The sequence below is a fragment of the Hippopotamus amphibius genome, chromosome 11 (assembly GCF_030028045.1).
Source record: "Hippopotamus amphibius kiboko isolate mHipAmp2 chromosome 11, mHipAmp2.hap2, whole genome shotgun sequence".
NCBI lineage: Eukaryota > Metazoa > Chordata > Mammalia > Artiodactyla > Hippopotamidae > Hippopotamus > Hippopotamus amphibius.
Window position 1 is genome coordinate 41,544,614 of NC_080196.1, and position 24,415 is coordinate 41,569,028.

The 24,415-nt window shown below is 53.7% G+C and overlaps 1 protein-coding gene across 10 annotated transcripts in view; it reads right to left on the reverse strand.

Annotated features, from left to right (window-relative positions):
• Positions 1-3,885: 3,885 nt before the first annotated feature.
• ANKS1A (ankyrin repeat and sterile alpha motif domain containing 1A) overlaps positions 3,886-24,415 on the reverse strand; it is a 174,451-nt gene continuing 153,921 nt past the window's right edge. For 3 of the 10 annotated variants that reach the window (XM_057700264.1, XM_057700265.1, XM_057700266.1), the window contains 10 exons: positions 15,027-15,125; positions 14,121-14,273; positions 13,896-14,003; positions 12,703-12,867; positions 11,810-11,935; positions 11,503-11,574; positions 11,292-11,378; positions 10,624-10,761; positions 8,798-8,968; positions 8,087-8,642 (listed from right to left, as the gene is read on the reverse strand). In XM_057700264.1, coding sequence (XP_057556247.1) covers positions 8,499-8,642; positions 8,798-8,968; positions 10,624-10,761; positions 11,292-11,378; positions 11,503-11,574; positions 11,810-11,935; positions 12,703-12,867; positions 13,896-14,003; positions 14,121-14,273; positions 15,027-15,125 — 1,263 coding nt within the window. In that variant the 3' untranslated portion in view covers positions 8,087-8,498. Of the gene's footprint in view, positions 6,469-6,514; positions 8,014-8,083; positions 8,643-8,797; positions 8,969-10,623; positions 10,762-11,291; positions 11,379-11,502; positions 11,575-11,809; positions 11,936-12,702; positions 12,868-13,895; positions 14,004-14,120; positions 14,274-15,026; positions 15,126-24,415 lie in introns of those variants that run through there. The other 7 variants (XM_057700269.1, XM_057700268.1, XM_057700263.1 and 4 more) reach the window with 5 other exon arrangements.

The window sequence follows — 24,415 nt, forward strand, 5'->3', positions numbered from 1 at the left end:
ATTTTTGCCTAATGTTTGTTCATCCTTCCTGATGTCCCAAGGTTCATTTTTTCTTCCCTCATTTCCCTTTAAAAAATTTTTTTATTTTATTTATGTTTATTTTTGGCTGCGTTGGGTCTTCATTGCTGCGCACTGGCTTTCTATAATTGTGGTGAGTAGGTGTCATTCTTACTCTTCGTTGCAGTGCATGGGCTTCTCAATGCGATGGCTTCTCTTGTTGTGGAGCAAAGGCTCTAGGCACGCAGGCTTCAGTAGCTGCAGTATGTGGGCTCAGTAGCTGTGCTGTGGCTCATGGGCTCTAGAGCGCAGGCTCAGTAGTTGTGGTGCACGGGCTTTGTTGCTCCACGGCATGTGGGATCTTCCCAGAGCAGGGCTCGAACCCATGTCCCTTGCATTGGCAGGCAGATTCTTAACCACTGCGTCACCAGGGAAGTCCCTATTTCCTTTCTATTTAGAAAACTTTCACCATTCTTTTAGGTTAGGTCTGCTGGTGACTAAGTTCCTTAGTTTTCCTTTATCTGAAAATGTCTTGATTCCTTGTCATTCCTGAAGAATATTTTTGCAGGGTATAGAATGCTGGGTCCACAATTCTTTTCTTTCAGCACTGGAAGAATATCATACTGCTTCCTTCTGGCCTCCACAATTTTGCTGAGAAATCCACTGTCATTCAAATTACTTTTCCCCTATAGGTAAGATGTCATTTTTCTCTTGCTGATTTTAAGAATTTTTCCTTTGTCTCTCATTTTCAGAAATTTAATTGTGATGGTATCTTAGCATGAATTTCTTTTGGTTTATCTGATTTGGGTGTGCTCAGCTTCTTTATTCTGTAGGTTTATGTCTCTTGCCAAGTTTGGTAAGTTTTCAGCCATTATTTCATGGAGGGCTTTTTCAGCCGCACCCTCTCTCTCTCCTTCTGGGACTCTGCTGAAATACATGTTTGATCTTTTGTTAGGTCCCTGAGACACTATTCTTTTTCTTCTTTTTTTCTAATCTATTTTCTCTGCTCTTCCAGTTGGGTAATTTCTATTGTCTTATCCTCTAGTCTGTGGATTCTCCTTTCTTGTCTGTTCTGCTGTGGAGCCCATCCACTGAGAGCTTCCTTTAGGTTACTGTATTTGTCGAGAGCAGCCTCCTTACTGCTGGGTGATTGCAAGTTCCCCACTAGGCCTCCTCTGATGCTACCCCAGTGGGTGTTGGGCTATCTCATTACATGGTGAAGGGGGACATCTAGGCTCCCCACTTGGCCTTTGTTGGCCTGTGGAGGGTGGGGCCACAGTTTTTTTCTGTGATGTTTGGATGGACTAGAGCAGTTTGTGTCTAAAAGCTTCCTGTCTTGCCATGCTGCCTTTTTCTGGTCCTCTGGCTAGAGAGAGCAGGCTTTTGTTTGGGCTTTGTCTGTGCCCAGTGGTGTTTCTGCCAGGGTTTTCATTATATTTATGAGAAGAATAGGGGAAAGTCCGTCTACTTGATCTTCCTGGAAGTTTGTTTACTTTTGATAGCTATTGTCAAGTTGTCCTTTGTTATATGTGGTGCAAACATTATTTTCTGCTGTTTTTTTAATGGTGCATTTTGCTTTGCAGAAATGTTTGCTTTTTATATAATTGAATATATTAATCCTTAAAGAAGGTGGACTCAGAGTTATGTAACATGTTTGGAAAAACCTTTCTCATACCAAGATGATGAAAAAAAAAAAAAGTCTCATTTTCTTCTATTTGTTGGGTTTTTTTTTTTTTCATTTAAATATGTGAACCATCTGTAATTTATTTTGGTATAAGTAGGAATAGAAATCTCCCTTTGCCGTTCCCACCACCCCCATGGCTATCTGCTTGTCCCAGCTCCATTTACTGAAAAATAAGTATTTTATGGTGTTAGGGACATTCTGTGATTTGGTACATGCTTGTCTATGACAGTGTTCCTAACAGCTGAGTCCTGAAGAAAGCAGCCACCGTGCTGTAGGGGCTGTGCTGAGCAGTGGAGTTGAGACCCCCGCCCCCGTGGCTGTCGCTTGGTAACGGCTGGTGCTGAGTGTTGGTGATACCGAAAGATCCACCAGGCCCATCCGCTGGGCTTCGGGGGACCTAGACTCTCGTGGGGTCAGAAGCCAGAGGCGCCGAGGCTGACAAGAGGGCGTCTACAACTGCCCTGGAAGGTGCTCCCGTAGGCAGAGCGCCACCTCCTCAGCGCCACCTCCCCTGCTGCCTGGGTGCCTGGGCCACAGAGCATCTGTGAAGCGGGGACCGGTGAGGATGTGGAGTAGAGGGGCGCGGGGAGGAGCCCTGGTCCGTGTCCACCGCACCGTCCGCTCTACCACACGGCCTGGCTCCCGGCGGCTGCTTCTGCCTCCAGGTCCCAAGGAGACTGGTGTGTAGATGCACTGAGCACAGCACGTCAGAGGGGACGGGGAGGCAAAGGATGAGATGGAGTGGACCGATGCCACCCTCTGGGACATGTCCCGTCCACTCCTGCTGTGAGGCCACCTGACACAGGCCTGCCGCTTCTCCCTCCAGCTCTCACTTGGTCAGGAGCAGCGTGGCCTGTAGCCCGGATGGCAGGCCTGGGCACCCCATGTGACTGGCCTGTGTCTCCCACCCAGCGGGCCCCCAAGGCAGGAGGAGCACTGCAGTCCTAGGCTTGGGCAGAGTGAGTCACACCTGAGGCTGGTGATGGGTGCCAGAAGGGATCGTGACGGTGGCAGTATGTCCCGCCTGGTACCTGCTCCTGAGGAACGGTGACTCCAATTATGACCAAGCCTTCTCTCCTGCTGTACGGTTTCTTCTGCTTAGGAAATTGGTGCCAAAGCCAGGGGACAAAAGAGAGTGAGGAGGACGCCCCCTCGTCTAGAACGTGAGGCCCTCCACCGGGTCTCAGTCTACTTTCCCAGTTTCAGTGTGGTTTGGCCTCAGAAGCCCAAATTGGAAGAAGCTGCGTTTTGGTCCTCTGTCTGCCGTTAGCTGGCTGGCTAAGAGAAAATCATTTCCATGTTCAGGGCCTTGTTTTCTTCATAAATACAGTTGGGTATTTGGTGAGATCAGTGCATTTCTTGTAAAGCCCCTCAACAAATGGAATATTTCACAGAAACTCATGAGTAAGAGTGTGCAGTACTCGGCAGCTCAGGTTGAAGCAGGCGTGCGACCAGGGGCTCTGAGGACAGCTTGACGCCACTGGACTAGATGGTTTCTAGAGGCCTGTCCAGCTTGCCCTGGGTGGACATTTTAACCTCTCTGAGCCTCAGTTTTCTTCTCTATAGCGATAGTACCCAGCAAGGTGTGCGGGCTGATGGGACTGTTGCCTATAAAGCTGCCAGCAGGGTTTGGAACATGGGCGCTCCACCAGCGACTGGGTCGTTAGTGTTCTTTGTGCCTTTCCAACCCTCCATTTGAATAGCAGCCCAGGCACCACCCGCTCCCATCCCCGCCGTCCAGCTCTGCGAGCACTGCGTCCCTCCCAGTCCCCACAGCCCGGGACTGTCTGATGGGCCTCATGATGTGGTTTTGGGCTGGTAGCCAGTTGTGTCTGTTTAAAACTTAACCTCCACAATCAAACTGAGTTCCTGAAGGGAGACTCTCCTTCCGTAGCTCTCGATCCCCACACCGCCTGGTGCACCGACGTTCAGTACATCTATGGGTGACCAGCCCAGGATGCGGCCCCTGCGTGGGGTTCAGACCATCCATTCCTGAGGAGGGGCAGGTGCGTTTCAGGGTCCCTGCACCAGAGAAGGGTTAACGCTGACGGGAGAGGGCTGGACAGAGTGGAGTCCCCAAACTCGTCCCAGCCAAACACAGTGGATCAGTCATTGTGGCCCCAGAGCTGGCAGCTGGCCTGTGCCTGTACTTCTGCCAGAAAACAAGAAACTTTCCAACTCAGACTCCACAAAGTAAGGCTGGTTTCACGTTGCTTCTCATTTATTAATTCAGTCTGTTCTAAGTTGTACAGTTACGAAAATAACAAAACCAAAGCCGAAAGCCCAAGAATATTTACACTCTCTCCTGTAGTGAGGTCAGTCTATGTTGGTTGCACAGATCGGTTATGTTTGGTACCACAAGACGTTTGTAATTTAGACAAAATCGGACAGATTAACAATTATATGTACAGTAAAATAAAAGGGGAAGTCATTCAAGTATCAAAATAGAGACAAAGATTAAATAACATTTTATTACAATTCAGTCCCATTGCCACACCGTTAGCGACAACACTTTGTGACCTGCGTCTGACAGTCATCCTGCAGGCCTGGGCATCTCAACACAGGCCGAGGGCAGACCAGTCTGCTCAGCCAGAGGACTCCCCGGAGCCAAGCTGGAGGCCCTGGAGGGATGTGAGCATTGCAAATGCAGAGCCTGTCAGGAGGGAAGCCCTGCTCGGAGCAGCTGCAAGCAGAAGGGCGGAGCAGAGGGCCCGCGGCCGGGCAGGTACTGACCTATCTCAAGTCCCACCTGAACAGCCTGTACAGTTCAGAATGGGGCTGCCACACTGCGGGGCCTGCGCTCACGTGCAGAAGCAGGGCTTCTCCATGTGAAGCCTGCCCTTAATGTTAAAATATTTCTTTCTAGGGAAGGGAGAGTACCTGTCCCGGAAGAGGAGTAAAAAAGAAAGATCTAGTCCCTTCCTTTCTTGATTATTGAGAAATAAACCAATCTCAAAACAAAATCCAGAGCAGATTAGCCAAGGCTTTCCAATATGAAAACACCCTGAATAAATAAAGATATAGCAGCTTCAAGGGGAGGAGACACCTAGCTATGACTTAAAAACAAAAAGACAGCTTGAGGAACTCATCGTAGTGTCTACAGTTTTCTTTTTGGACCCACCACCCACCAATAGAGGGCTACGTAGAGGAGACCGGCCTTCCTCAGGAGGAAGAGGGCAGAGCACTTGTACTGCAGCAGAAGCCGTGATTTATCCCCCCAGCTCGGGGTTCCTGGTCCATACCTGGAAGGAAGTAGGGGCTGAATACTGCACAGTGGAAGCCAACAGGCCCTGGAAGCAGCAGGACGTGAAATCAGACTTCCCGGTGTCAAGGTCCTTGTTTAGTACCGAGAAGGGCAGGATCACCAAGCGTAGGGGTGACTCCCTAGGCCCTCGGTGTGGACGGCTCAGCGAAGTGGACACCCACAGGGCCCGGCCTCAGGTCAGCAAGAAGACATGGCCCAGCTTTCCACTGCTGGCCAGCCACAGGGCTGTGAAGGTGCCCGGGGACACTCCCTGCACATTCACAGCCCCTGCCGGGAGAGAGGGAGGCACTGCCGAAGCCTGGACTACCGATCCTGGGCCCAGACTGCGCTGTGCCAGCAAAGTGGAGGTCTGCTCGGGGACCCGTGGGAGGAAAGGCTCTGCTCTGTAAGGTGCTGGACAAGCAGCTGACCTGGCCCAACCTCACACGTCTCTCTGATTTTACCACCTCCAGGAGGAGCAATGCAAGCAAAGGTGAAAAGCAAAGCCAGCCAGCAGGAGAGCTCAAGCAGCAGCAGTGCCCGGATGTCAGCCTGCCCTGAAGGCCACACTGGGGGAGTATCAAATCGTCGCCTTATTCAGCCTTCTCTACCCTTGGAGCCAGGGGTCAGCCCAGCAGCTGAAAGGACGCGTCACAGCGATAATTCAGAGAACCAAAGTGAGTCTTACTCACCCCGACCTGATGAGACAAATCACAAATCAGCAGGCAGCCGCCTCAGCTGACCTACCCATTAATGCCCGAAACAAACAAGCTTCTTCTCCTTTCTGACGTGACTCAGGTGCTCTGAGGTCACCGGGGCGCCTGTGGCCAGGCAGCCCAGGGCAGTGCTCTGACCAGCACCAGGTCCGAGGCGGAGGAGCGGCCAGAGCTTGGGCACTGGGACCTGCTCGTGCATCTCCGCGTGGCCCCAGACCTTCACGTTTGCAACCCCAGAAGCCCCTGCTTCTGCAGGCGCCTCTCTGGCTGTGCTCTTACTGCAGAGTCTGCGCCCAGCTCACGGCGGGGACACGAAGCCGTGCGGCTCAGAAGGAACAGCAGCTGACTTGGCGGGGGGGGGGGGGGGGGGGGGGCTGTCAAGCAGATTGAGTTCACCTGCGGCCTTCTCTCAGCGCTGCCTGAGCACGCCAAGACCCCGCCCTGAGGACAGAGGCACGCGGTCCCCTCACCCTATGGCCACTGGTCTCAAGATTGGCAGTTTAACCTAGAGGGTGGAGCCAAGTGTTAAAAGTTCATTTTATAAAAAAATTTTTTCTATTAAAAAACGTTTTCTGGACAAGTCACTTCTCGGCCCTCTGGAGGTCCGGTCTCATCTGCTAGAGGCCTGGAGGGCAGGGCAGGGCAGGGCTCACTCCACAAGACCTGGCGGTAGCAGGCCCAGGCCACCAAGCCGCGGAGGTCCTACAGGCAGAAGTGGGGCCTGCGTCTTCAAAGCTGCAGGTGAGATGGTGGTGGCGGCGGCGGTGGTGGGAGCCTGCGCTCCCCACAGCTGTTTCCGCAGCACAGTTGGTTCCTCGGTGGCTCAGCTTGGCAGAAGCAAACACAACGGGGGGGGGGGGGGGGGGAGGGAAAGGGTTAACCAAAGGGGCCTGCACAAGGTGGAGGAAACGGAAAGGAAACACGGAAGCAGAACAGACGGTCCCTCACAGCCTCCCCTGAGCACCCTCCGTGGCTCAGCGCACCTGCTCAGAAGGCACGGGGACAGGCAGGCAGGAGGTCCCACCCTGGTGTGTCGACTTAGCTTTCAACTCTAAAGTGACCGCGGCAGCTGACTGGCTTTCCACTGGGCCACGCTACGTGTGCAGTGCTTCTGCCCACGGGAGCCGCAGCTCTCCTCTCCCGCTGTCTAAGCTGACCTGTCCTCACCCGAGAAAACGGGCCTCTTCACAGCCTCCACTCCACCATCCCAGCTGCTGAACTGCCTTGAGGTGACGGACCCGCCTCCCTTCTCAGGAGTCAGGGGGCTGAGGGCGGCCAATCAGGGAAGGGACTGGGTGCCGGCTGCCTGTCTCAGATCCCCACACTGTGGAGAAGCGTCAGAAAGCTCCTGGAGGACAGTGGATGTTCCTCGGCCCAGGTCCCTGTCCTCCGGCAGCTCTGTCCTGAGGGAGGAAGGTACACGGTGTGTGCAGAGCACTGGCCTCCCTCCTGCGGGCTCCTACAGGAAGGCCTCCTGGGAGCCAGGCTCCGGGGCCAGCCGGGGGGTCCCCGGCCAAGACGTGGGGAGCCATCCCATTCCTCGCAGCCCAGGACCCATCAGGACCAAGACACCTGCTGCGTGGAGCCAGCTTGTAGGTGTTCAGATGCTCAGAGCCCCACGCTTTGGAGTCAGGCACGCACCCCAGGGCCTGGCATGGACCCTGGGCCCTCACAGAAAGGGATCTGACCCTGGTCAAGCCACCTCGCTGAGCTGAGGGTCTCACAGGGGGAGGCCAGCACCTTAAAGCAGAGGACAGAGGGATGGGCTGCAGGCAGCTGTGAGCAGAACGCAAGGGGATGCCGGCCCCAGGTGGTCACAGTGGTTGGTTGTGTCGGGAAAGGTGCAGTTAGCTCTTGGCAATGGCACCCAACCGTGGCTCGGAAGACGGGAGAGGAGAGCCGACAGGGAGCCCAGCCTGATCAGAGGGAGCAGCCTCTGGTACCGTGTGGACTCTGCTCGGAGATCACCGCCCCTCTCAGGGTCCACAGCGCCCGCCCGCTGAGGCCCTCTTGGCGCCCACCTCAAAGGCAACGCGCCCCACCCCCCAAGCTGTCCTCTCGCAAGGGGGGAATTCACAGTGTCCGGTGGTGTTAGGTGCGAGCTGAGAGTGTGCAGTGTCTAAAGCTGCCGCCCAGGAGGAGAGGTCCCAGTGGGGGTGGGCCCTTGGCGTCAGCAGCTGGAAGGAGAGTTGAGAAGAGCAGAAAGACGGACGGCAAGGCACGTGAGACTAGTGGAGACAGGGGGCGGGTGCTTAGAAGATAGTGGTCTCATACTTGGTGCTGAGGCTCCGCTTAGAGTCTGGTTTGGGGTCCACAACCCAGGAGACACTGGCATGGGACTGGGCGTCTGGGTCCATATCGGGTGGTTCCAGCTGCCGAGGAAGAGGGTGAAGCGTCAGAGGCAGCGCTGCACCCAGGCCAGGGGTCAGTGGGGCCCGGCTGTTCCCCACCCCCCTGAGGCCATGCCTCAGCCAAAGAGCAAGCTCCCTGGGGTGGGCTGGTAGAAGGGGCACCTTCGTGGGAGCATCACAGGAGGGCCGCCTCTCCCGGGGGTTTCTTGGAGCTGCTCAGCTAAAGGAGCCTTGCCCCACCCCCGAGCATCACACACTAAGCCCTAAAGCTCTTTTTGGTGGCAGGAAGGGGGTAAGGGGTTTGGAAACCCCAAACCTTGGGTCCCTCTGGCGAGGCCGGAGAGCTCCCGCCACGCAAGACCACAGGGGGCACCCCCGACTTCTGGAGAGGGGACGACACACAGCAGAGACACAGAGGCTACAGCTCAGACAGCGAGGGCAGCTCAGGGAAGACGGGCACGCAGGCGGGGTCGGGGGTGGGCACCAGAGTCTCAGAGAGCTCACGGTCACGTCGGGGAGACTGACACACAGACAGCAGGAGGTGTAGAGACCTTGACTCCAGGACTAACAGACGGCAGCGGGAGGTAAGAAGGACGATGGGTGGGGCAGGTGTGACAGTAACAACAGCCACTATCGGGGGGCAGCGGCACCTGGGGCGCGGAGCAAAGCAGACACAGACACGGGGCAGCGTGACGGGGGCCGCCTCGCGCGGGGCCGTGTCCTAAGGCGCCGGCTGCCCGAAGCGTGCGGAGACCCTCCTTGTGCCCACTCCACCCCGAGCCCTCGCATCCCGGGGCCCACGTACCGCTGACTTCCTCATGCCGACCCGAGGCTTAGGCACCGGTTTGGAAGACTTTGTTTCGATCATCTCAGCGGCGGAAGCCCCCATCGACCTGGACTTCTGGGCCTGCAGGGCCAGCTGGTAGGCCACCTCGAACGCCTGCCCCAGCGTCAAGATGATCTCGTAGGTCAGGTTCTGGGAGGAAACGGCACGACGTGAGAGATGGGGTGGCAGCGCCGCCGCCTCTGACACCTGCCCTGGCCGCACGCCCCCGAGCACAGGCCGGGGCAGCGTCGCACCGGTGACGAGAGCGCAGGGCATCTGCCGGAATGCTTGCTGCTTTTGAAGTCTGTCCCCAGGTGACTGATACATTAGGGAATGATCGGAACAAAATACACACTTTGTGTTTCCTCGTGTGTGATTTCATTGGAGAGAAACACGAGGCGAAGCTAAGAACTACCCTGCTGATCCCCGGTGCCCGGGACCACACAGGCGAACGTGCCCCCCACAGCCAGGCGCTCCACGGGCCGTGGAGGCCACCCTGCCCAGGGACGGTCAAGCGGCAGCTCTTCCCAGGGCCCCGCGGCCCGCGCTCTCCCCTCTATCCGTGCGCCCCTGTCCGCTGTCCCTCCTCCTCTCTCCCTCTGGTGCTTGGGCTGGCAGGAGCGAGGCACACGCGTCCACAAGCCAGCTCCGGGGCTTCCTAGGTGGCGCAGTGGTTAAGAATCTGCCTGCCAATGCAGAGGACATGGGTTCGATCCCTGCTCCAGGAAGATCCTACATGCCACGGAGCAACGAAGCCCGTGTGCCAAAAAAAAAAAAAAAAAAAAAAAACACTTGTCACAAGCCAGCTCCAGGTCCCCCTCAAGGCAGAGCACCATGTTTATGCAGCACTTATGTGCTTCTTAACCACTGAACGTGGATAAAATGGTGCGGGTGTCCGTATTAGGGTCCTGAGGGCTGTGCCCCCCGCCTCATCTCCCCATGAGCCCTGGTGCTTCCCACGAGGTTTCAGGGCGTGGTGCTCTCTGGGAGCACAGACGCTGCGTTACAGCAGAGCTGATGCAGGAGGATGAGCTGCAGGTAAGAGAACTGGGAAGGACGTGTCCTGGGGGGATTTCCTCATTTCATCTTCAGAACAACCCCATGAAGTTGGTTACACTCCATCCCCTTTGCACAGATGAGGAGCTGGGAATCAGCTGTTTCTAGCGTCACATGGTTAGCAAGTGGCGGAGCCCAGGAGGCTGCAGCCAGGCCCAGAGCAAGCACAGAGGTCCTGGACGGGGCCGGGAAGACCCTGGAACCAGCAACTCTCAGGGGGCAGCAGGGACCTGGACAAAGGCCCTGTCTCAGGGCAGCTACCGTGGTCACTTGTCCACTCTGGACAAAGGCCCTGTCTCAGGGCAGCTACCGTGGTCACTCGTCCACTCCCTGTGCGCAGTGAACACCATGGCTCCCCTCAGCCCAGCGGCACCAGAACCCAGCCTACGCGGGGATCTGGGGGAAGGAAACTCACTGTCCCCAAGAGGGGGTGGAGGGCTTTTCAGGGAGATGGCCCAGCTGGAAGGCGGGAATTAGGGTGGAGGGTTGACAAAGAGCCCGGGGAGATGAAGCCTTGGCTGAGCTAACAAACGCAGCCCGAAGCACGAAAGCCTCTGTCACTAGAACCCTGGACAAGCCACTGTCATCCTCTGTGCTTTAGTCTCAGTGCCAGATGAAGGGGGCTGGACTGGACGTTTGTTCCTGAACAGACCTTTGCTAAGTGCCAACCAGGCACCAGGACACACTGCACTGAGGCCATCTCAGCACAGGACCCCCTCCTGCCATGCCCAGCCGTGGACTCCACCTACCACATCCACTGTGCTGAAAACGTGGCAATAGTGGTGGCTGGTCTGCAGGTCCTTGGTGATGTAGGCAAAGGTACAGAGGTCTTCCGGGTCCTGGGCAGCACAGGAAATGTTCCGAATCTCGTGCTCCGCGATGACGTTCTGCGGGAAAGCAGGGTCTGGAACTCTCGGGCTGCCTGAGGGCATGCCCCAGCCCCTTCACCGTCACCATCTTTTTGTCCCAGCCTAGGGCGTCAGCCAAACACCACTTCCTCATCTCATCTCTTTGGGGTGGGTGTGGGGGTAGCATCTCACATTGCCCGATTTAGGTTTGGGGTCTCCACCCCTGACCACGGCAAGTGAGGGAGCGCATGGTCACATCCAGCCCTCTCTGCCCTCCAGGGCAGGGCCCCAAGCATGGGGCCTGAGGGTGTCCTTTGCTCACTGAGCGCATCACGGCAATGAAGGGCCCGTGGGCAGGTAAGTGGCCAGTGGAGCCCACGTTGAGGAAGATAAGCTGTCACTCGGGCGGCGCCCTGGGACCAGGATATGTGGGTGCCTGAGAGACAAGCATCTGGGCTGGGGGGATGGAGAGGTAACAGGCCGGGGACACCCTAGGAAAGATGCCCAGCGGGCGGGGAGCGAGGGACAGGGAAGCTCCCCGTCCCCAACAGCGACGGTGGGAGGCACACCTTGTTGGAGGCATCGATGAACTTGACACCTTTGTACGTGATGGACAGGAGGATGGCAGGGACCTTCTTCATGTGCTCCGTGGATTTCTACAGGAAAGGCAGGCCTGTGAATGCCCCTTCCTGGGGCTGGGCCCCCAACGGCGGCTGGTGCTGCCACTCGCCGCCTCCCGTCCTAGCCAGCTCCCCACACACCACCCCCACGCTAACGCACCCGCATCTTGGCACAGGCGTCTTGCGTGGATTCTGTCCCTCGAAGATCTTTGATCAACATGGAGCCCAGATACTGTGGGAGCGAGCAGTGGCCAGGCTTAGGAGTCCCGCATTGCCACACAGGGGCCACCCAGCCAATCTGGGACCACAGTCAGGTGGCTGACTCCCTTCCCTCCTCCCGGCCCGGGAGGCCCCCCTTCCCCCAGGTGCTGCGAGCGGCTGAGGAGCTGGGGACAGCACGGGGGCCCTGGGCCCGGCCAGAGCAGAGAGCAGGAGACCGGCCAGGCTGGGGGGTGGAGGCTACTCACATTGGCTTCGTAACCACAGGACTCGAAGATGAGTTTCTCGGGCTGGTGTTGCCAACGCTGCACAGGGGCATAGGGGGCGGCCAGGCTGGGGGGCCGAAGGGTCAGCTTGGCCTCTCGGTGTTCTTCCTGCAGAACACGTGGGGTCACAGGTCAGCCTGCCCACCTGAGGGGCTCCCAGGCTTCCTGCACGGCAGCCACCTCTGGGAGCTCCACAGGGCTGGAGGCAGACAAGCCATTCCAATGCGCTGGGGCAGAGGTGAGGCCTGTCTGTGCCGGAAAAAAGGCGGAGCAGCAGGGACCTCAGCCGCGCGCCAGCGAGCAGCTCAGCAGGGAAGGCCCTGTGGTGTCTGAGTCTGGATCTGGTCCTGGTGTGGGAAGTCGGGCAAGTTATCTGTGGTCAGGGACGCACTTTACAGGGATCCTTGTGGCAGAAGCCGGGGTGTGGGGAAGGGGTGGGAGGCCTCTGCGAGCCAGGGGATGGGGTCCTTAACCACGGTGCTGGCAGAAGGAGTGCGGAGGAGGGGAAGATTCAGGAAATATTTATGGCATCCATTCCCAGCAATATGCAACGTCTCTCAGTCTTGTAAAATTCACGGTCGTGCTTGTGGAAAGGTGAGGGGACTCCCTAGAGACCAGAACCGAGACGTGTGAGTCATGAGAGAAAAAAGAGCAACGTTAAGGCTCACCCTGCGGGGATGAGGGTCACCCGGCAACCTGTGTCTAACAGGCCAAGACGGGGGAGACAAAGCCTGTGGCCTGTGCGAGGCAGGAGGGAGGACGGGCGAGTTGAATAAATGTGGGAGCCCTGAAAGCAGTGCCCTGAGGGGTGGGTGGGGGGCCCTGTCCTGCCAAGAGCAATGAGGGGACCCCGTCTGCGGCCCCCTCCTGCCCACCTGGATTCTGAAGCGCTCCGCCCGAGAGGGGGCCACAGGGTCATGGAGACTGTCGTGCCGCCTCCTGCCTGTGTCCCCAGGAGGCAGCAGCAGGTCAGCCGACCGCCCAGTGCAGGAGTCATTCTGGCTCAGGGGGGACGACGTCTGGGAGAGCAAGTCTTGGCACTGCAGCGGGGAGAAAGCCAGGTGAGACTTGGGACCCATCAGGCCAGTCCTTAGGCTACAGGTGTCAGCCCGTCCTCGGGCTGTCAGGACCCGGCTTGGGCAGGAGAATCAGGAGGGGCAGCAGCTGGAGGTCAGCACCCACTGGGCAAACAGGCCACTGGGCCCAGCGTGGGGACAGTCAAGGCCACCAGATTCTTCCAGCCAGGAAGCCCCGACAACCGGGTCCTGCAGGTGAGCGCCTAGGTCACGCATGCACCCTGTGGTCTGGAGCCCCAAACGCTGGGACCCGTGCTCCAATTTATCAAAGGTAAAATCATCTGTCACACCTGATCGCAGGTCCCACCAGGGGCATGTGACCAATAAGGTCTTTCCTGAGAAAACACACAGCACTCCCACGGGCACCCAGAGGCCCTGCCTCAGAGAGTAGGAATCAGTCTCCAGTTTCCATATCTGAATGTCAGCTGTGTGGCTGGTTCTGAGCCCCAGCTTTCTCATGCGTAGAAGGAGGATAAAGTAACTCCCACTTGGAGGCTGCTGTAAATAGGCTGAGGCTCGGACCCCAGGGCCCACCCCACCCACTGGCAGCCACGCAGCCTCACGGGTTTGGGGAGGCTCGTCCTGAACTGCAGGCTCACAGTCTAACGCGCTTTTCAGTCAGAGGTTACCTGACTTGAGCAACAAAGCACCTGTGAAGCTTTTACAATCACATGGATTTTAAAGACTTGGGGAGGGCCCAGGTCCCGCTGTGCGTTCCAGGCTTTGCCTCAGGCTCATGTCAGACTGCCCGAGGGGGGCTCCTCCGACCCCCACCTGCCCACCACCCCGGACATTCAGACATGGCCCTAGCCGTCTGGGATGCATTTGTTTTCCTACTTTTCCCAACATTTGGCCCCAACACTGGGAGGGGATGGATGGGTTGCTCCTCTACTACAGAGGTGATGCTGTCTCTGAAGAATCCTCAAGATTTCTCTTCAATTCCTAACAACACAAAGCACACACAGACATCCCTTCCCACCTGCCCAACTCACTCTCAGCTGGGAAAACCGTGGGGGCTTCTGGGGCGGCTCCTCGTAGGGTCTCTCTGCCAGGGAGGCGATGATACGCTTACGATGGCCAAGCAGGTGCACCTTTAGGACCTGGGCAGGGGTGGGGGGAGGAGGGTCAGGCGGCGACAGCGCCCCCACGCCCCCCAGCCCTCGCACCCAGAGGCCAGGCTGGCCGCCCAGGGACACTCACGGCAGAGCTGTACTCACGTTGACAAGCTCCAGCTCCCAGAGGTTCTTCACAGTGTCAATGGAGCTGTAGCCACTCGATAGGAAGGAATGGACGTAGTCCTGCAGGCCCAGGGAGTCCAGCCAGGAGGGCACTGACAGGGGGCTGTTCCCATCATAGCCCAGAGCCTTCACCTGTGGGGCGAGGACAGGAGGCGGGACTGACATCTCGGCCCTCCAGATGAAGACCACGGGGATGCAGGCCAGTTCACACCAGAGGCTGAGGCTTGGGTAGGTAAGGGGCAACTCCTAAGGACCAACGAGGGGCCTGGGTCCTCAGTCCCTCCACTCTCACAGCCTTCTCTACCTCAGCTCTAGTCTTAGGCCCCAGCTGGGGGCCACCAGGGCACCCCAGGTCTGGGGCAGGTGCCCTGTCAGGAAGGCTAGATGAGGAGGAGGGTTTGTACTGTCCTCTGACAAGGTCACGAAGCTGGGAGGACAAGAAAATGGTGTGTGTCTGTGAAGTGGGCACTGGCCTCACTGCTGGGACTCTCTCGTGTTTCCTGAGCTCTGGGCACGTGGCAAGGACAAGTGGACCCTGTGCCAGCAGAGCTGAGGAGAGGCCCAGGCCTCCCAGCCATGGCTCCCCAGGGAAAGACTGCCTCCTCTGCTCCCCGAGGGCCCGCGCCTCCTGGGGAGGGCCTGGTCTCCGGTGACAAGCCAAACAGGTAGGCATTAGGCTCCGCGCCGGGCAGACACCTGCAGCCCCGTTCCTGAGGCTGGACTAGGTCCTGACTATCTCTAGTGCTCTGCTGGCTTTGGGACGTGGCAAAGAAGTAAAGAGGACACTATGCTCCCCACTGGAGCTCCCAGGATGAGAGGCAGACCCCCCATAGTGACCTGCATGCCCCTGCCCCTGGCAAAGGCTGCAGAGCTGTCAGTGGTCACCTTGGGCAGGGACCGTGCGGCCTGGAGCAGCTTCCGCCTGTGCTGTGCGTCACTGATGCCGATTTCCCGCAGGTCTTGATCTTCCATCACGTTAGGCCCCTGAGAGCAGAAAGGAGAAAGTAAGGGCCTCCTGGACGAGGCAGCTGGCTCCCTGAGGGTGTCAGGTCAGCCTGTCATGGCCCCTTGCCACGTTCTTCTCCTTCGCCACAGGCGCCACGAGGGAGTACACCCTGGGGTGCCCCCCAAGGCCAGGCCAGGCCAGGCCAGGCAGCAAGCGGCCTCAGGAAGACAAACCTGCCCAGGCTGCCCACCTGGCCTGAGCTCCCAGGGCCCAGGGCGCTGACCTGGGCCAGAGCAGGCAGGAGTGGGCACAGGCCCTCGCCCACCTGAACTGATGTACATTTTCCCCGGGAGCAGGCTTCATGACCCCCCAAGGTGAAGAACAGGAGGACTAATCCCCAGATTCCTCACAGATGTGATTTTGTGATTTAAGGCGATAACAGCCACTTTGGGTGGGTGGCACGGGCAGGCACCCAAGGAACCTGCCTCACCCTAAGGAGGATAGGAGTCTCAAAGTGGGGACCTGCCCGGGAGAGGAGGGAGGGTCAGGGCTGAGCCCACGTGGGGCAGTTCTCCCCAATGGAGCAGCTTAGGGCAGAGAAGCCCAGTGTGGCAGTGACGAGGAGGAGGCTGGCTGGTGTTTGCCTTGTACTCGCCGCGTGACCGGGACTGAGAGCTTTTATATGCACCATCCCATTTCAGGCTCACAGCTCTGTGTTAGGTTCTGTTTGAATCCTCATTTTACATATAAGGAAAGTGAGGCATAAAGAGGTCAGAAACGCGTCTGAGGTCACACATCTCACGGTGAAGCTAGGATTTGAGGCAGTCTGACTGTACTTGTCACTCCTAACCCCTATCATGATGTCTCTTATTACTCACAATGGTGTCACAAGATAGGTTTTTTTTCGGATTATGATACACAAAAAATCATGGGTTCTGACCTGTCCCTCAGCCACAGTGCCCACCGCCCCCAGGGGCAATTGTTACCACTTTCCTGGATGTCCCTCCAGAGCCCAGCTGGGCACCTACACACACGGGCACACTTCATTTTCGCACAAATGTGATTCTTGTACACGTTGTTCAACCTTATTCTTAACTTAGTATACACACAAGGTCACTCCACATCAGTATATGGAGACCTGTCTCCTTTCAAAGCTGCATAATCATCCAGGTTATGGACATATAAATTATTAAACCAGTTCCCTGTTGAAGGATGACTGTTTCTAATTTCTGCTTTTACAAATGGTGCTGCACAAATCCCCCCATATGTGCATCTTTTTACGGTGGTTATCAAGAAGAGAGACTGCTGCCAAAACATTCTCAAGAAAGTAGAACAGGGCTGGAAGTATCACACTCCCTGACTTCACACTATACTACAAAGCTACAGTAATCAAAACAGTATGGCACAGGCACAAAAAGAGACACAAAGATCAATGGAACAGAATAGAGAGCCCAAAAATAAACCCACACCTATATGGTCAATTAATCTATGACAGAGGAGGCAAGAATATACAATGGGGAAAAGATAGCCTCTTCAATAAATGGTGTTCAGAAAACTGGACAGCTACCTTCAAAATAATCAAACTAGACTTTCTCACAGCATATACAAAAATAAACTTGAAATGGATTAAAGACTTGAATGTAAGACCTGAAACCATAAAACTCCCAGAAGAAAACTTAGGCAGTACACTCTCTGATGTCAGTCTTAGCAATATTTTTTTGGATCTGTCTTCTCAGGCAAGGGAAACAGAAACAAATATAAATGAACAGGACTACATCAAACTAAAAAGCTTTCAGACAGGGAAACTATCAACAAAATGAAAAGGCAGCCTACTGGATGGGAGAAGATATTTGCAAACAATATATCAGATAAGGAGTTAATATCCAAAATACACAAAGAACTCATATAATAAACATAAAAAACCCAAACAACCTGATTAAAAAAATGGGTAGAGGATCTGAACAGAAATTTTTCCAAAGACATACAGATGGCCAACAGACACATGAAAAGATGTTCAACATCACTAATTAATAAGGAAATGCAAATCAAAACCACAGTGAGATGCTTCACACTTGTCAGAATGGCTACTATCAAAAAGACAAGTGTTGGCAAGGATATGGAGAAAAGAAAACTCTCATGCACTGTTGGTGGGACTGTAAATGGGTGCACTAACAGATGAATGACACACACACACACACAGGAACAGTACCCAGCCATAAAAAAAGAATGAATCTTGACATTTGTGACAGTGTGGATGGGGTCTAGAGGGCATTATGCTGAGTGAAATAAATACCATATGATCTCACTTATATGTGGAGTCTTAAAAAAATGAAATGAACAAGCAAACCGAAATGAAAAGAGACTTGTAGATACAGAGAACAAACAGGTGGTTGCCAGAGGGGAATTGGGGGGAGGGGGCAGAAATAGGTGAAGGGTATTAGGAGGTACAGACCTCCAATTACAAAATAAATAAGCCATGGGGATGTGATATACAGCATAAGGAATATGGTCAATATTATAACTTTGTAATAACGATGGTTACTAGATGACTACTAGATCATTTCATAACGTATGCAAATGTCAAATCACTATGTGGTACACCTGAAACTCATATACTATTGCATGTCAATTATATTTTGATTTAAAAATTGCAAAAAAGTATATATAAAAAAAAAAGACTAGAAATTGCTTGGTCAAAGGGTATGTGTATTTAGGAGTCTGACAGATATTAATACCCCCATCAGCGCAGCACTGTGCAGAAATAGCTCATCACTGCACACTTCTTATCACAAGATCCTCCCACTCATAGGTGAGCTTAAACATCTTTTCACAATTTATCTGTCAAGCACTTACATAGCACTCACTGCCTCCCTCCATGTTCTTCATGCTTTGCTAAACCACTGAAATAATAGGAACTACTGTTATCCCATTTTACAGGTCAGGAAGCTGAGGTGCAAAGAGCATCCGTAACTTGTGAGGCAGAGTTCAGTCCGATGCTCATGTCCACGCAGCTCCAGGCCAGGCGTGGGGAGCAGCCGCAGCTCCTTTTCCAGGAACTACCCACTTTATCCTTTTCATGTTTATCTATGGAGCTGTTGACCTCTTCTGTATTTGATTTGTAGGAATTCTTTATATAGTAAGGAAATTAACCCTTTATCTATGAAGAGTCAGGCACATGTCTGTCCTGTTTGTCACTGTCTTTGGACTATTACGCTGGCTTTGTTCATGCAGAACCTATCTGGCTGCACCTGCACACACCCACTTTTCTTGTGGAGCTTCTCTAAGTTCTGATCAGCCTTATAAAGATCTCCCCTCTCCAGAATTTTTAAAGCAATTCTTCCATATTTTCTTCCTGTAACTTTACAGTTTTATTTTTTACAATCAAATCTTTACCCTATCTGGAATTTATTTTGATGTAAGGTTTAAGGGTCAGGATCCACTTAATATTTTTTCCAGGCAGCAGGTTGTCTGTTTCTTAAATGAGCTACCTTTTCCCCATCAATCTGAAATGACTTCTGACGTGTCCTGAATTCCTGTGTTTCCAGGACTTTTTCTGGGCTTTTTATTCTACCGAGGTAGGTATTCCTTATGCCCACTTTACAGATGGAAAAGTTAATATCTCAGGCCAGCTCATGCAGACCACTTCCTAGTGGCCTCACCTTTGTACCAAGCTGGAGTGACTGCTGGTGTGGGAGCCTGTGCATGGTGACAGAAGTTTTGCCCCACAAAGGACACATAGAGGACAAGCTATAAGCTCAAGAGAGCCCAGGTGAATACGGCTCTGAAGGCAGACTGGACTCTGCTCGGGCTGTAGACACACCTTTCTGCTGGGACACTAGGGAGCCCTGGGCCCACAGAAGGTCCCCTGAGCCCTGACACCACTCCAGGTCTGACCAGGTCCGACCAGGTCCCAAGTCACCCCTGAATCCAGGAGTCACCACACTGAATTCCTGTAGTCACTCTGGGCCCCAATCTAGGGTGTGCTGATGGGGAGAAGAAGAGAGGGGGGCTGCCTGCCCAGACTTTCTACTGGATGATGAGGACACCTCAGCGAGGACCTGACAGTGAACCTCCAAGAGGGTGGCGCTGCAGTGATGTTCTGAATGCTCACCGTAACCCCAACATTTCCTCAGGCCTTCACAAGCTTTTAGGGTAACATTAATACTGAACTGAAGGCTGACAACCAGGAAAACCAGATCCAACTGGAGACAGGCCCTTCATAAACCAGACCCCCAGTCAAGAGAACTGGGGACTGTATGCAGCTTTGAGGAGAAACACGCAAGTGGAAACAAAACCAAAACAAAAGACATGATGGAAAATCAAAGCAAACAGTTGCCAGAGCACTTCCTGGGCTCAGCGTAGGGTCCTCCTGAGTTTCTGAACTTGCCCCATCTACATTCTGTGGGATTAGTCTGTGGGGTGACTATAAGGTGCTCCAAATCCTCAAAGGCAAGAAACATTCTGGAAATTACTGCACCCTCTTGACTGGCAAAGAAACCTTTTAGAAACCTTTACATGAGGAGGTGTATGGGGGAAAGGGACTTTGTAATTTGTTTACTTTCTACCGCACTAACATTACCAAGAGCTGACTATGTGCCAAGCCCTGTTCTGAGTTCCTAGTGAGTGAATAGTTAGAAAGCTAATAGAGTAGAACAGCTCTTTGGCCTAAGCAGAACCTGAAACATAAGTAGTTGACACTTGACTTGGTTGGGTTCTGTCCCTGAGGGAGAGGGGACAGGAGGGTGCAGGCTCCCAGCCACAGAGGTAGGCGCGATGTCGCAGCGCCTCCTCCTGGGGAAGTGTGTGCAGGCAGTATGCTGGCGTGTGGAAAAGCAGGCGAGGAGACGGCGCATCTGGGCTCTCCCTCTCTGGCCCTATCATGGCCAGTGTCAGCCCCTGCAGGACCTGACCTCCATTCGAGCAAAGGCCTATATGTTCTGATGGAAGAGTGACTAGTGGGCAGAACAGTGCTAGACTGGACTTGCCTTGGGAGGGGGTTTCATCTCTCAGAAGTGGTTTCCAGACTTTCCACCCTGCCCACCTCCACACCCCACCCCCCAGCATCATTGCCATATTCAGTATGGCACCTCTCTCTCTCTCTCTCTCTCTTTTCTCAGACAATCACTCAGCAATTTCTGCCAGGAGTCATAAAGAAAAAAAAGAAAGAAAGAGAGAAAAGGCTGAAAAAAGGCTGAAACCTCCTCTCTTGGGGGAGAAAGAATGAGACAGAGCTGTTGTCCCAGCCTGATTTTGCCTCTGGGGAAAAGCCTGGCACTGGTGCTCCCCCTGCAGCCCCTCCCTCTCCTCTCCACCTCCCAGTCCTTTCTTGGGCCTCAAGGAGCCAGGAACTGTGGGAAGAGCTGCTCCAGACAGAGAAGGCACTGAATTGGGAGAAGGGTAAGTGTGCTGGGGGTGGGGGGCTCAACCTGGATGCACATGAAAATGCAAATTAAGACCGTAAAATATCAAATATTAGAGGTTAGTGTTAAATACAATGAAAAATTAAAACAAACTTCACTTTGAAGTACGACATTCAAATTGAGGGAAATAAGTTCAGACACTGTGTGGCTGTGTTCCAGTCATCAAAGGTCTTAGAGAAACTTCCAGCTGTCTTTGAAAGTGTGTGTGTGGGGTGACGTCTCCAGTGAGGCCATTCTGTGTTGAGCGTGGTGAAACGTAAACATGACACACACAGGACACAGAGCATTCAGCTGCTGATCTGTGAGGCCTCGGCCCAAGTGAACCCCATACCTGAACTTGGGAGTATCTGCTAGCAGTATTCTCTCTGATGAAATTTCTCTCCAGAAGCAGACACAGTCAGAGCATTTGGCATTTCCTTAGAGGATGTCCTCATCAGCTGGAGACACAGATCAGACTGACGCTTTCAACTACTTAATCATTTTCCTGAAATTGTGGGCTCAGTTTCCAAATGCTGTGGCAACCAGGAAGGTGTGGCATCAGTCACTTCGCTCTGTGTAGTCTGTCATGTCTTAAAGTTTCTAACCCCATTTTTTTTATCTCCAAGAATGGGGAAAGTGGAAGGTAGAGATTGAAGTAGAATACAACATGGGGATAACCTTTTTTTTTTTTTTAAAGCAGAACACTCAATTTTCTACCTTATTTTCTAATTTTTATTTTATGATAATATTGAAAATTGGAAAGTGTATAAATGTTAAAAACGTCTAATTGCTAAAAAGCACTGAGAAAATGGGAACTAGCACTTAGAATAATAAGGACAAAACTATTTTCTTAAAAACAAACAAAAAAACCCACCTTGACAGATTTCGCAAAATCAAGGGAAGGAAGGGTAGAAGGATGAGGGAAGTACCAGCCTGAGTGAGCTGAGCAGCCGACACTAGCCACACCCGTTGCTATACTGATTTGTGGGGCCTGCCCGCGCTGCTAAAGCTGCTGAACAGATAAGCAGCTCAGCCAGCGAGAGGGCCCCCACACCTCCATCCAGGCCTGAGGCTCCTCTAGTCTCTGTGCACGGAGTGGGTAGCTCAGAGCTTATGCTGTCTCTCTGCCTTCCAGAATTTTGTAAAGTTCCACTGGGTCCTGCTTCTATCTCTCCCTCATATTAAAAAAAAAAAATTCTGAGTAGAAAAGTTATATAAGTTTATTATAAAGATTTTTGAACAGGGCAAGAATAAAGATGCAGATGTAGAGAATAGACCTGAGGACATGGGGTGGGGGCGTGGGTGGAGGGGAAGCCGGGACGAAGTGAGAGAGTAGCATTGAGATATATACACTACCAAATGTAAAATAGCTAGTGGGAAGTTGCTTCATAACATAGGGAGATCAACTTGATGATGGGCGATGACTTAGAGGGCTGGGATAGGGAGGGTGGGAGGCAGTCGTGGGAGGGAGGGGATATATGTATAAATACAGCTGATTCACTTTGGTGTACCTCAAAAACTGGCACAACAGTGTAAAGCAATTATATTCCAATAAAGAGCTTGAAAAAAAAATTTTTTTAAATAAAGTACAAAGAAAAATGTAAAAGCCATTTATAAATCTATTACTTCTGGAGGGGGGAAAACCCAGGGTTACCATTCTGATGAATTCTTCTAAGTGACAATATTTTTTTAAAAAGTAAGACTGGGATCACTTCTAGCATTTCAGTGTATTTTTCTAAGCTCTCACTGTAAAACAAAACAAAACACTGTAGCAAAAGTTGGGGCTGTGGTATTTATATTATTTAACCTGCTTTTTCACATGCTGATATACTCTGTGTACACGCCTCCCCACGACACTTAACCGTCTGTCATGAACTCCCACAAGGACTGCACACTCTCTAGTTCATGGGCATCCCATAATTTCATCCACCACTGGACATTCTGGCTCCTCCTTTGCACATAGTTTTCTGCAGTCCCCAGAACATGTAACTGGCCACAGCGATGGAGTTGTCGTGGGCACGGTCATCTGGGGTGTAGGTCACTGAACACAGGACCCTAGTCTGAGCCAGGACCGCCTTCCTAGGCTGGGGCTGCAGTGACCACACACGCATGCTGGAGAGTGAGCCAGGAGGGAGAGCGGTGAGCACACGAGTCTTCCCCGCCCAGACCATAGCCCAAGACCCAGGGAGCTTAGAGAGTGGGGTGCCAGCCCAAGGAGAGCAGGGAGGACCACTGGGAGAGGGAAGAGGCAGCAAAGAGGGGCAGGGCTCTGCTGCTCAACGCTGTGGCCTAAGAATCTTAATAATGATGGAAAATAGAAGCTATGTTCCCTGAAGCATCATTCATCCACCCATCCAGGGGTTGAGGACTTTCTCTACCATGCAAGGCAGCTGGTAGAGAAAGCCCTCTTATTCCTTTGTAAGGAATAAGAACTGGGTTCAAATGCCTTACAAAGTCAGAACCTTATAAACAGGAATAAAGCCACCTGCCTGCTTGGGTTAAAAACAAATTCCCGGTGCTGAGCACTGACCTGCCGGCAGGAACCAGTGCTCAGTGGCTCTTCCTTTGTTCACTTGCTCACCGCTGCCTGGCCCAGCTGACTCCTGCCTCCTGGCACCTGGTCACAGAACTGCCCAAACTGACACCTTCCCCTGGCTCATGGGTGGCCCTATAAAAAGCTCACCAACCTCAGCAACAGGAGCGGCTCAGCCTTGACCCACACCTCCTGCTCTCCTAACCATCCCCACTCCACCCCAGCCCAGCCCTGTCCTCAGCTGGAGAGACATAACAGGACGGTGACAGAGAGCAACTAGTTCCAAGAAGACGAGGATGAAGCGCAAATGTTACCAGCTCCTAGTTCCTGAAGCCAGAGGCCCTCTCCCCTGTCAGTCTCACGGGAAGGGCTGTCAGGGACGGTTCTCCTCCCAGGTTCAGGGAGGCAACACCCCGGTGACTCTTGTTCTCCCAGGCAGGTCCCTGGTGTCCCCGCTTCTGTACCAGGTGTAGCATCCTTCCATCCATCTGCGGCCCATCACCCCCAAACACCTGCCTTTCCTTTTTTTTTTTAAAAACTTTTATTGATATATTGACATACATAAACTGCATGTATTTAAAGTGTACAATTTCATATATTTTTCTTATTAGTAATGAAACACCTGCCTTTCTGAGGCCTCATCTTTGAAGTCAAGATGCCATAAGATCCCCAAATCACCAGTGCAGACTAGCCAGGCCTGGGTCAGCTCGAGTTAAAGGGCCTCGATCCGAGACCACCCAAAGCAGGCTTTACCTCACAGATCTGAGGACAAAGCCGATCTCTGCTTCCGCTGCAGAGAAAGCACCGCCTTCCTGCCTTCCATTCTCACACACGGCCCCGGCCGCGGTCAGCCTTGATCACTGCTGTGTGTCACCACAGCTAACACTGTGCCGCCTTCAGAGCCTAAGTGCAGGAAGAAGCAGTCAAATGTGATTCCATGGGACAGGGACAGCCAGGGAGGGAGGCAGAGCCACCCGCCCGAAATCATACAGGGGGACCTGGAGGAAACCCAGGTCTCCCGACTCTCAGCTGGTTCTCAGTGCGAGTAATCAGAACCCTGCATTTTCTCCTACGCTTTTCCCCATCCAGATTCCTTAACTGAGGCCTCAGCCAGCTGTCTGCAGCCCTGCGGCTTCCCTGAGGGTGGAGGGCAGGAATGCCTGCCACTGGCTTGCGGTGGCGGCAGCTGCAGGTCTGGAGGGCTCCGGTAGGCCCCAAGCCAGTGCCAAGAGCTTACCAGGGTCTGAGCCCCACCCGCTCCTTTTCCAGCCTTTTGCAGAACAGCCCCAACACACAGTGGGTGGACGAAACGGTCTGCCTGACCCGATGGGCACCTTGAATGATGTGCTGGCTTAGCATGCTGGCTCTGACTGTGGGGAACGTGCTAAGCCTGCGG